The sequence below is a fragment of the Ips typographus genome, linkage group LG3 (assembly GCF_016097725.1).
Source record: "Ips typographus isolate SLU linkage group LG3, UJ_Ityp_2.0, whole genome shotgun sequence".
Lineage (NCBI taxonomy): Eukaryota > Metazoa > Arthropoda > Insecta > Coleoptera > Curculionidae > Ips > Ips typographus.
Window position 1 is genome coordinate 18,272,547 of NC_138424.1, and position 13,146 is coordinate 18,285,692.

At 37.4% G+C, this 13,146-nt stretch overlaps 1 protein-coding gene across 2 annotated transcripts; it reads left to right on the forward strand.

Annotated features, from left to right (window-relative positions):
• The first annotated feature begins 1,397 nt into the window (after positions 1 to 1,397).
• On the forward strand, positions 1,398 to 8,135 carry LOC145725850 (uncharacterized). 2 transcript variants are annotated; one of them, XM_081974742.1, is made up of 3 exons: positions 1,398 to 1,557; positions 7,621 to 7,843; positions 7,899 to 8,135. In XM_081974742.1, exons 1-3 carry the CDS (start codon positions 1,540 to 1,542, stop codon positions 8,066 to 8,068), a joined length of 411 nt encoding a protein of 136 aa, XP_081830868.1. In that variant the 5' UTR covers positions 1,398 to 1,539; the 3' UTR covers positions 8,069 to 8,135. The 2 variants fall into 2 exon arrangements, with proteins under 2 accessions (XP_081830868.1, XP_081830869.1); XM_081974743.1 differs by having other exon boundaries at positions 7,935 to 8,135.
• The last annotated feature ends 5,011 nt before the right edge of the window (positions 8,136 to 13,146 follow it).

Consider the following 13,146-nt stretch of genomic DNA (forward strand, 5'->3'; position numbering starts at 1 on the left):
TAATTGGGCAAGCTCAGCATTGCTTCTCATCTTTTAATGGCCGGTTTCAGGGTTTCGAACGAGACCATATATCATGCGCAGGATCTTTCTCTCAAGCCTTCTTAGGAGCAGGTCTTTCCTTCTTTGACTCGTAGACCTATTCTCTGAGCTTCTTCTTCGATCTTTATGAAATTTTCCTTCATACTCACAGTACTTTCTTCTACTGCGCCTATGTCATCTGCATAGGCCAAAATAAGTTTGGGACCTTCTGGGACATGTTCTTATTGCTTTTTCTAGTGCAAGGTTAAATAGTACTGGCGACAAAGCATCCCCCTGTGGGACACCAAGTTCCCCTATAGCCTCCCACAATCTCACTCTAATAACACTGTCATATGCTTGTTCAAAGTCTAGAAAAGGGGATGAAAGTTCTTGTTAAACTCCCAACGTTTCTTCAGAATCTGACGGATAGTGAAGAGCTGGTCAGTTGTTGAGCTTCCGCTTCGAAAGCCGCATAGTCTCCGATTATCTCCTTGGTATATGGAGAGAGACGTTGAAACAGAATGTTTGAGAATCCTTTGTAGACGTGACTCAGCGGGGCAATACCTCGGTAATTTTTACACTGCATTTGGTCCCCTTTTTTGTGGAGTGGGATGATAACAGCTTCCTTCCATTCGTCGGGAATGATTTCTTGATTCCAGCTCTGTTGCACTAGGCTATGCATGGCTAGATCGTCCCCTCCATGCTTTCTGCTAGGATATTATTTTTAAGTTTCTTAATGGCTCTAGTTGTCTCCTTCATGGATACGGGCAGGATATTAACCTCTGCTGTTTGGAATACAAGACTTTCGGGTTCTTCCTGCACCATGTGTCCAGTACTTCTACTTTGGAGGCAGTGACTGAGCCATCGTTACGCAATAGCATTGTGGCACTTCTGGGGCTTAAACCCTTTTTAACCCCCTTTCAGCATAATTACACACTACAAATTTTCTTATAACATGGCTCTTTGTATTGGAATTGTTACTATCAATAAGACATCATCTTTTTCTTCAATATCATCATACAAAATTAAAAATAGACCTATTTTAAGGAATGTGTGAAAACATCTCTTATGCACTATAATTAATATTCTCGTAATTTCCTTTGTTTACAATAATAGCTATTTTCAAGAATTTCCTTAAGAACCATCCGCAATCAATAAATGATTCAACCAAAACACCTTTTGATGAAATCTCCGGTGTACACGGGAATTCCCCACGTATTTCAGTATGTTTACCCAAAGCAGCAAAGCCGAGTAGTAATTGGATGTAATATATTACCAACTTATTAGGAGTCAAGGCGCGTTTAGCGGAACAAAAGCCTCGAATTGAAATGAACTTGGACGAAAATCCCAACCATAAAGATCTTCCTTACCATCGTGATGAACGCCTCCCATCCTCAACCTTGACATCACAGTCTGAGCACTTAATATAAGTAGATGTCAGACAACATGGTCTCTAGTACTAGTTTTTAGGTGCGCGAAAGAGTTCAAATAAAAGTACTTACACTGCCCAGCTCAGTCAGGATGTTGGTTTTGACTAAAGTAAGTTTGCACTCTTGTTTTCCGTTTTTTTTTTGTCATTCATAATTTCCTGCGTTTTCTGTTTGGATTTGTGAAAGTGTAATGGAAAGATCAATAAAGTGTCCCTTTTAACGTTAATTCCGGCTCCTAAGGTTACATTAACACAGTATCACATTCTAGTAGAGAGGGTTGCATCACTTTACAATCTGATCAAATTTCTCTGTTTCGGTCATTACAATCACAGTCATTTTTTAAAAACAGTATACCGGGTGTTTTTTAAAAAGTGTTGTTTTAAAGGAAAAACTCCTTACAAGGAAGCCCTCATCTATAGGGTGTTTTTTATAAGTAAGTTTTGAAATAATATCAATATTTGGATGAAACTTGGTATTCGGGGGTCTTGTAGCATATAAGAAACTTAAATTCAGAGATGTAAAAGGTAAAATTTCAATTTTTAGAAGTGTGGTTTCGAGTGTGACTTTTTTCACCTATACTCTGTCACAGTCTGACCCACACTTAAATCAAGCTCGGTTTACAAAACGGGGGTAAATGATTAAAAGTACATTAAACTTAATTTGAATTGATATTGGATTGTACAATTAATTAAAAAAGTAATTATTTTTGAATTTTCAAATTTTCCAATTTTTTCCGGAAAATTACCGAAAACTTTCTGAAAAATGTTGTATATCTAATCTCAACACTTTTCAAAATGAATTTTTAAAAAAATATTATTTATAAATTTATGCAAGGGTATGGTAATCTGATTATGTTGTGTGTGTATTACGCTGTACAGGGTGGTCAAAAGAGAATTTCAAAAGCTACAAATTGGTATATTGAACCACCCGATAATTGTCGAAATAACCGAGTTATAGACAATACAATACGAGTAGTTTACAGGGTGATTCATTGAATTTTTAACATCATTGTAACTTTAAGTCTTTATTTTATAGAAAAATATCAAATATGAATTTTATAGATATTTGCGTCTACTTTTTCCCTAGATCAGTATACAGGGTGTCCCAAATTTGAGCAACAAACCAAACTTATAATTTTTTATTCGATTTTTGGAATCTATGTCAAATTCTAGGCCTACTTGATGTAAAATGTTTGTATCAATATACAGCCTTACTTTGACCAGTCTCCTCGAAAGCAGAAATTCCCAATTTGAGCGAAATTTTGGTGCATTTTTCCAGAAAATCGTCCATAACTCACTTATTTGAAACACCCTGTATAAAACCACCGTATAATAAAAAAAAAGAGAAGAGCTAGCTAAGAAGAAAGCTAATGAACAGGGCTATCACGTGACGTTGAGCGGGCACGGCTAGGTTGCCCCGTTTAGCCGCTAGAGGGCGTCAAAGTTGAATCTCGTTTTTTGCAGTTTTTGCTCCATATCTCAGGAACGTTTCAGGATAGAGATCTGAAGTTTTACCATAAATGCACCTCGATGGGATGCAACTTTTACTTTCTATACACTTTTTTGGTACCATGCACTGTTTTACCTTGAAAAATTAAAAACTAGAATTGTCAAGAATTTTCAAGGGACCTTCTGATTTTTTTCAGAAAATTTTTTATTTTCAAAATTAACCTCAACTGCTTAAATACCTTCAGGTTAATAGTACAAAAATGACGTAAAGTGTCATTTGTCAAAATGTCAATTTGCAAGGGTGCCACGCCCTAAAATGTCAAAATTGACATAATTTCAAGGTCATCTTCGAAACGGTGCCGGTTAGAGCAAAATGGACGTCAGATTTGTGTTCCCCAGGTTCAAATTAGTTTAAAAAATCACTTTGATTAAGGAAAATCCAAAATAGTCGCCGTTAGTATAGTAGGCCCAAAAACTCCCTAATTTAGAATAAAAGTCCGTGTTCAACAAAATCGTTCATAACTCACTTATTTAAAACACCCTGTATAAAATCACCGTATAACAAAAGAAAGCTAATGAACGGGACTATCACGTGACGTTAAGCGGGCACGGCTAGGTTGCCCCGTTTAACCGCTAGAGGGCGTCAAATTTGACTCTCGTTTTTTGCAGTTTTTGCTCGATATCTCAGGAACGTTTCAGGATAGAGGTCTGAAGTTTTACCACAAATGCACCTCGATGGGATGCAACTTTTACCTTCTATACACTTTTTTGGTACCACGCACCGTTTTACTTTGAAAAATTAAAAACTGTAATTGTCAAGAAATTTCAATTGAAAATTTTTCATCTCAACTCATCTCAACTGCCTGAATACCTTCAAGTTAATAGTACAAAAATGTAAAAAACGAATTATTTTTGAATTTTTCAATTTTTCCGGAAAATTACCGAAAATTTTCCATAAATTTAATTTTCCGAAAAGTTAACATCCCTGCTTAAATTAGATCTTGGTTTTGCTCTTACAGATAAAGGGAGCTAATTAAAATTAATTTTCAACACTCTGCAGCTCGATAAGTAACTCCTTCCAGACCTAGGCCTATTTGGACTTTTTACTTCTAAAATAGCTGAGAAATCGCCCTGCGAAATATAGGACACTTAGTAAAAAACACCCTGTATATAAAACAAATAAAGTTTCATCGATAGTGTAAAAGTGAAACATTTTTCAACAAGCGGAAATAGCACAAAACAATAACAGAAGCGAGTTTCAAATATTATTGTCAAAATAAAAAATCAGTGACTTAACTTGGAAATACAGTGTGTCCCAAATTTTTTTTACATGTCTCGGACGCCAAACTTTCTTTCGGCCGAAAAAATACCATTTCACGGCCTAGGTATACAAATAACTATTAGGTCATCAGAAAGAGAAAGAAAATACCTTTTAATCCACAAAAAAATTATTAAAATCGAGTCACTCAATTTGAAGATACAGCCGCTCAAAAAAGTCCAAAAATTTTGCTGTCCATTCCTTTTGACGAGCAGTTTCAATACATAATTATATTTGCAAAAGATGAGTTTAAATAATTTGGCAACAAAGCTTTAAAAAACTAACAAAAAACATGATTATTTCCTTGAATCACAGACTAACAACTTTTACAGGTCATTATTAAAAAAAAACACACAATAAACAACAAATCTTCACGAATTACGCATTCCTTGATTTCGTGTTTGTTTAACCAAAAAAAAACAGAATTTCAGTGGATTTGAATTAATCAATCAGCACGGCGTGAATAGTTCAGACAAAAAAAAAACAGCGTGAATAATTTGTATGAATAAGGCGAAACTAGAAGACAAAAAATATGTTCAATGTTAGGCAAGGCCAACAAGAAGAAACGACAATATTAATCGCGTCTTAGATTTAATCAGGAATGTATGTAAGTAAAGATTTACATGATATCATCTTTCCGGAAAAACCCGAAGAAAACATCATTATCTTTTGATTGCCTATAGATGATAGTTGAAGTAGTAATAATTATTGTAATTTGATTTATATTACTCAGTAGTAGTACGACAAAAACACGGTTACTCACTAAGAATGTGTTTTCCACATTGTTAAATAATATATAACCACTTAGTTTACTCCTTTTGGTGAAAGGTACTCTGACTGCTCTTCTGGAACTTATTCAGTCTTCCTTGATTTAGCTGGTTTTTTCACAATATTCAGAGTGTTCTGCATTAGTTGCCTGTGTTGTATTAAGAACACAAAGTGTAAGGTCAACTGGGGTAAATGCTACCACATTATTGCATAGTTTAATTTTAAATTCAAATAAATAAAATTAAACTAAGAGTATAACCATTTTGCTACTAATTTCTCTCTTTTTTTGTTTTTGTATTTTTTATTAATTTCTTTTGAAACTCTGCGCCTGGTTGCACTTTTCCATTGAATTTGGGAAAGTACAATTAAAAAAAAATTAATTTTCTAAATACAGTTCACCATTCGATAGTCAATCAAAAAATAAGTTGACTTGCATTATGTAATTTTTCTGAAAAACACGTTTCCTAACGAAGTCCTTCAAATTTAAATTAAAAAAATCGTTTTATAGTGGAAAACTGAACATTCAAGACTTGTGAGAGTCCAAATTTGTACTGAACAGTCTAAAAACTTGCTATTTACTACTAGGAATAGTCTTATAATTCGTTTTCTCAGACTGCCATCCTGGTCGAGTGTCTGAAAATCGATTTCAAGAACTATAAACAGTCCGGAAATCAAGACAAAGATTCTATTGTGCATGAAATTCATTTTTTACTACTAAAAAGTTGACTTTTAAGGCTAGAACTGCTTTTACTAGGACTAAAGAGAGTCCAAAAGTCTATTTTCAGGACTGTAATTGGTGTACAACTCAATTTTCTGTACTGAAACAAGTCTAGAAGTAAATTAAATTATAGGACTATTACATTTCTAAAAATTAGAGTTCTCAAGACTAATATCGTAACTTGACTTTTGGTAATAGTCTTAAACTAGATTTTTCAGTCTTAAAAAGCACTAAAAACAGTCTGAATTTCTTAGAGATGCTACAATTTATTGCACCAATTTAATAGTGAAGAAGCTGGAAATGACATTTTCAAGACTATGGACAGTGTACAGTTTAGGCCTGATAAGTCAAAAACTTTGTAAAGATAGTCTTGAAATTCGATTTGAAGCACTGAAAACAGCCTTAAAGCACTAAAAACAGTCTAGATTTTTAAGAAATACTCGAATTTTTAGCACTGAGCTGTCTAGAAGTTGATTTAATAGTAACAAAGCTTGGAATGACATTTTAAGTCTATGCAGAATGTAAAAATTGTTTTTTAAGTTTGCTATGTCCATAACTTGGTGAAGATAGTCTTGAAACTCGATTATCCAAGCTGAAAGCCGTTTTGAAGCACTAAAAATAGTCCAGAATTCTAAGAGAAGTAAAAAGCACGAAAAGTTAGTTTTCAAGACAACTTTCATGAATCTAATGTCAATGTCCTGTATCTAAGACTACTTTCAAGACTACCATATTGAATTTTGTCTTCAAATTATGAAAACTTACTTCAAATGCAAATTTTATGCTTCTGATGTCCAATAAAAATGTTTCAAAAGAAACTGTTTTTGTTGTCAAGGTGTTATTATTGTTTTCTTGATTGAGATGCCCTTCAAATCTCATTAAGACTAGTGGATCAAATTTTTCTCTTGAAATCACTTCTCTGTTGAAGGTGAGTATTCTTGATGCTTTGCGAAAACCGTTTTTAATGTTTTCTTCCCGCAAATCTTTCCATACACTTGTAAGTAAGGAACTAAAGTCCTTTTTTGAAATGCGCAAACCCTGATGGGTTCTCTGCCACAAACAGAGTTTTTGATCCCAACTAGATTTCAGTGAATTGAACACTGAAATATCAAGTGCCAGCTAGACTTCTTTGTGTCCTAAATTGGTTGCGTGTCCGTCTTAAATTAGAAGAAGTGGACGTAAGGTTACCATTAAGTAAGTAGTAAGGTTTTCTTCAAATAATTAAAAAAGATTTCGCTGATGATCCATCCATTTTCACTAGCTGCATATGCCGTATTTGGATACTCATATTCACCTTTTTGAGTGTCCGGTAAGCTACTCCATACATGATTTTCTTTAAATATAATAATTAAAGGTGGTGCTGTTTGACCTGCATTTACTGCTGCCAAACAAGTAATATTTTCCTTTCCGGATGCTTCAGTCGTTCTTGAGCAGGTTTTTCCCTTGAAACTTACAATTTTGATTTTTGAAGGATCAGTACAAATGGAGGATTCATCTAAATTCCATAGAATTGGAGACTGTTCAACTCAAACAGTCTCCAATTCCCAGTTTGTCAAGTTCTTCTTTGAGATGATCAAAATATTGGCTAACAAAAACTCGTTATTTGATGGATGAACCATGTCGTTTTTTAAAAAAGAGACCAATCCTCTCCTGGTCATCAGCATCATCTTCTTCTTAAAACACATAGGAGTATCAGATCTTAAGATGTAGCTCCATCTTCAAAAGGTTTCCCATGTAAGACCTTTTATTCTGCCAATTTTGCAGGTTTGATTATCCCTTCCCAATCGAATCTCGTGACCTTTTGTAGGAGTATACTTGCTCAATGTTTAAGTTAAGTTGTTACACTAGCAACTAGATTTGTCATGAAAAAACTAGAAATAGTTGAATATCTTCTGAAACTTACTTGACATATTGATTCTACAGGTGTTCATCCTCTTGGCGTTTGTGGCAGCGTTTACCATCGCGTTGCCAACACCAGGATTCCATAAGAAGTGGGGTGGCTATGGGGGCGGTTACGGTGGTGGATACGGTGGCGGCTACGGCGGTGGCTATTATTCACAACCCTCGTCGATCATCGTAGTCAAAAAAGTCTACTCGTCTGGATATGGAGGGTATGGAGGCCACGGTGGTTATGGAGGACATAAAGGTATTCCGTGAGTGATTCTCGGATTCAATGACAGTAATTGTGATTTTGTTTGCAGGATACGGAGGAGGTTATGGAGGTGGATATGGGGGAGGTTACGGAGGCGGCGGTGGATTTGGTGGAGGTGGTGGATACGGAGGTGGCGGCGGATTTGGTGGAGGTGGTGGATACGGAGGTGGCGGCGGATTCGGCTTTGGAGGGGGATTTGGCGGCGGCTACGGCAAATAACCACCAATCACACTACACAAATTTTGTCAATTTTCTGAAATGTTATTAAACGCAATTTTTCAGTAAATTAACCGGTTTTTGACTGTTCGAAAATTAATAACCCGCCCAGTGTTAGGAAACGAGTAAAATCGGAGAGCAATCGCGAAATTCTAAAGCAGTATTTACCATTCGTTATTCCTCGGGACAGCTTAATGGCCCCTGAAGGACCCATTGTGAGTTCCGCACACGCGACTGTTAATGCGTTGTATAAATGGGGCCCGACCGCATATCTCGTATGTTCCAAACACGCGGAGACTAATGGTCATCTTGAAGTGCAGAACCATGTCACCGACAAAGAACTCTCCCGTTTTGGATACGCGACTAACCCCCAGCTTTTTTCAGCCACGACTAATAAAATATTAATTAAAAAAACATTCATTTTTTATCATTACATTTGAACCAGTCGTATGTCTGGCTTATTTTTGCCTTTGAAAAATTAAAGTACACAAAATGATAGTATAGTATATCAGTCTAGACATTTTCTGTGTTCTGTTCATTCTGTCAATTTATACCTACAAATTAAAATATTAAAGTTGATTTAATTTAAATTTCATGTAAAATTAAGACAGTTGCAACACAAGTGCTTGTCCAAAACTGCTATGATCAGAGAAAGGATGTGTGCCTATGTTTCATAGACTATGAAAAGGCATTTGACCGCGTACAACACCACAAACTGATGCAGCTCCTCAATAGGCTTGATATAGACCAAAAGGACATTAGATGCATTGAAAACCTATATTAGAACCAAACAGCGCAAATCAAACTAGGCAATAATATGTCCAACGCCATACAGATTACAAGGGGGGTACGACAGGGATGTGTGCTGTCTCCGCTCCTATTTAACTTATATTCGGAAGCAATATTCCAAGAGGCCCTGGAAGACGTGGAAATGGGAATCAAAGTCAATGGAGTGTGGATCAACAACATCCGCTATGCTGACGACACGGCCTTAATTGCTGATAACATACACGACCTACAACAACTGGTCAACCAGGTAGGAGAACAGAGCAAATCAATGGGCTTAAATATCAACACCAAAAAAACAAAGTTTATGATTATTTCTAGAAACCTAAATATGTTTGGAAACTCCACCATAACATTTAACGCAAGGCCCATAGAAAGAGTAGATAAATTTAAATACTTGGGCATCTGGCTTTTCGAAGACTGGACATCAGACAAGGAAATAAAATGTCGCATTGAACAAGCTCGACAGGCATTCTAAGTCTTCGAAGAGTGCTTACCTGTTCCGATTTTGACCTTAACCTAAGGCTCAGATTCACTAAATGCTACGTTTGGTCGGTGCTTCTCTACGGTATGGAAGGTTGAACATTGAAGGCGGCTGCAATCAACAAATTGGAGGCTTTGGAGATGTGGCTGTGTCGCAGAATCCTGAAGATACCCAGGACGGCTAGACTAACAAACGAAGAAGTTCTAAGACGAGTCAACAGACAACGTGAACTGTTTGAATCGATTAAGAAAAGAAAAACGGCATACCTGGGGCATATAATGCGAAACACGAAATATCAATTCTTACATCTATTGATTGAAGGCAAGATCGAAGGCCGGAGAGGGATCGGAAGGAAAAAAATGTCTTGGCTGCGAAATATCAGACAATGGACAGGGCTGAACGATGTACAGTCGTTGATACACACCGCAAGAAATGGAAAATGTTATCGCAAACATCCATTAGTGGATACGCATTGGAAGAAGAAGAGTAAAATTAAACTGTAAAGTCTGTGTACGAAACAAATTTGACCGGAAATGAGGAAAAAACACAAATAAATAAATTTTTACATTTCAAATAAACTGCTCGTCAAAAAGAATGGAAGTCATTTTTTTGCGGATCAAAAGGTAGTTTCTTCCTCTTTCTTATGTAAATCTAAAGTAAAAACACAAAGTCGATCTTCACAAAATTTACTTAATAGCTGTTATCTGCTCCACATGTTCCTTGCTTCCTGAATGTCCTATCCAACTAGGGGAATATGGCTTCTGCTCCCTTTATGGGGCAATTTGCCAGAGGTTTTCTTTCTGCCTAGGATTTGTCTGACTCTAGGCCATCCCCAGGCAGATCTCTTGGTGCCTCTTGGTATACAAATCAATTGGTTGCCTTGTGTGGTTTCTGAGCTTTGCTTCCTCCTTGATATGGGCGTTACGGTGCTGAGCGTTAGAAAGACAACACAACAAAGGAAGACAACCACAACTACTGGCTGAGAGCAAAATGGGTCCAGGAACCTCATCTACAAACAATATAGGAAAGGCATGTCTACAATCAGACTATCTTAATCCCTAGATCTCTATAACCATCAAATCAGTTTAAAAACAATTATATATGTGTAAAAACCATGGGGGATGATACACCCCCACTCTGCAGGTTTCTATAAAGGTCAAAGACTCCATCATAGTTGATTGGGAAAATGTGAACCAAGGCACTCAGTTTAAGGCATCCTTCTGTCCCACATAATTGCATCTCATTCCTTTCTCTATTCATCAATTCTTGCCTTGTGTAAGGCAAGACATGTCTTATGTCCAGTTCTAGTTGCTTAGGAACATTGAGGTTTTTCCCTAATTTTACCAATTAATCCACTTTCTCATTCCCGTTTATTTTGGAATGGCTTATTGGTCGAGAAGAAATCTCAAATCCTGCATCTCTTGCTTCAATTAAAAGTCTTTTTTGTTTTTACAGTGACATGATCATATTTAGGATTTATGGTATTGTCATCCAATTTTTGTATGGCCGTATCCATCCTCCCGATCATTCCTGATAATATTGTATCCCTTGTATTCCCAAATGAGAGAAAGTAGTGCATGTTTATTACTTACTAGGCTCTTTTATCATTATTCCACTCTTTCCACTCATTTCAGCACAATCTTCCTATCTTCTCTTAACAGTTCATCTTTTTTTTAAATTTCCTGCGCAATTCGGCAGCTCAATCATTTTAACACAATTCTTTCTGTTCTGTACAGCGCCAATATTCTTTGGCTGGGAATGCGGCCTCAGATCGATGAGTCAAGCAAGACTACTGCTTTTCACCCTCTCATCGCTGTAGTCCAGGAATTTTCCCTTTCGGGAAGTTCCCAGGGTTGCATCGGCGTCCTCTGAATTGGGAGAAGGATGCCCCCACTGACGAAGGGGCTCTTCTTGTCCCCCATTTCTTCTTTATTCGTCAGCTCGTCCATATCTGGTGGTCCTGGCAAACTATAGGATGTCCAAACAGCTCGCTTTTTTCCGTCTGTTTTTACATCCTAAAGTTTTGGGGAGTTAGGGTTTGGTGAGTGGGGGACGGTTTTCCCCTTTTTGCGTAGGCAAAGCCGGGGAAAGTGCCAGGAGTGCAGTCGGAACCCAGTTAGCACCGGGATAAATGCGAAAAGGTTCTACCCAGATTTTGAGAATAAAATTCTCGCCACCCGGGGGGAAGGTCTGGGGGAAATTGTGGTCCTCTTCTTGGCTGGTTGGTCCTGAATTGTCGTCTATATGAAACAGAAAGAAAAACTTATTAATAATTACCTGTTACCCAATAGCTAGTATCGGGGCTTGTGGGTTGCTAGCTCCGGGTCGTAGTTCACTGCTTCTCGCAGTAACTGATTTTCGTTGCTTTCCGCTTTTTGGAATATCTTCACTGCGCTCTGTTCGATCCTTTCCGTTGCGGTGGTGAACTTGCAAATCTCGCTGGATATCCACGTTTCTGACGTACCATGGGGGCGTCCACCGCTGTCCTGAGCGCAATGTTCTCCACAGCTTGGAGTTTCTTCAGGTGCGATTGAAAAACCGGCTTGATAAGCCTCACTTTGTTCCGAAGTGCCAGCATCAATGTCCTGCTTGTTATGGGGTACAGTTTTGCTCTGGTCGCTCTGGCTTTCTGTCTGGCGTATTCTATGGGGCTTCCCCACGTGAATTCTCTTGACCCCAAGGTACGTCGCATCGTTGCGCCACTCGATGTCCATGTCTTTTAACCTGACGTTGCCTTCTATCCTCATCTTTGGTCTTCTTTTAAAGACTATGACCTGCGTTTTCTCCGCTGTTTAGGTCGATCTTCCATTTGTTGCGCCATTTCTCCAATGCTATGGTCTCCTCTTGCAGGTATCGAGTCAGGAGTCGGCCGCTCCTACTCCGGGCCATGATCACAGTGTCATCCGCATAGAGTACTAAGCTGGTGTGCTGAGTTCTAAGCGGATCTGAAAGATAAATGTTATCGAGAATGACTCCTGCTTCCATTTCCCTATAACTTGAGTAGACGCTGTCGATGTTGACTCGGAAGCGACGGGCTGAAAGAAAAGATCTAATTAGTTTTACCAGGCCGACTGAAAAGCCGGCATCCAGCATCTAGATTAGAAATCCTCTGTGCCAAACCCTGTCGAAGGCCTTGGAGACGTCTAGCAGCTTATTCAAATCAAGTCTTTTTTAACAGACTCGCTCTTGTTTTATCAGTTCGTCTATGTCCGCTCTACATTTATCAATTTGTTTTTTTTTTCTAATATCTGAGCAATTATCTCAAAGGCATTCTTGTTTTTGACCAAAATTTAGGCCTGGTCCCATAAAAATTATATTTATTAATTTTTTTTTTATTTTTTTAATTTTTAAGGGCCCGCAGTTAATGTCCTTTAGGTTTTTCACTGTCACAGTTTACTTTTATTAGCAATTTTGTTTATTCTCGTAAAATGTCTTTTTTGGCATATTTCACACTGTGTAGATGTTGATTTTTTATCTTAGATGACCGAAACTGGACGGTCATGGAGAGGATCGGTATCATCAACATAAATACTGTTGTTCCTTTCAAATTCAAAGGATTTGCATTCTTTATTCGTGCAAACTATACCAATCTTATATCCATTATTTGCTGTCATTTAACAAATATTGTTACTCTGTATCAAATACCGTAATTATAATTTTTTATACATCGCCTAACTACTAAAATGGGGAAACTTTATAATCTGCCGCCTAAAGGTAGTTGGTATACGAAATGTTGTGCGTTGCGACCGAGACTTGCTAATTTTATTAATTGCGTTAGTCGATGTTTCGAGTTGTTGCCCCGAATAACCCG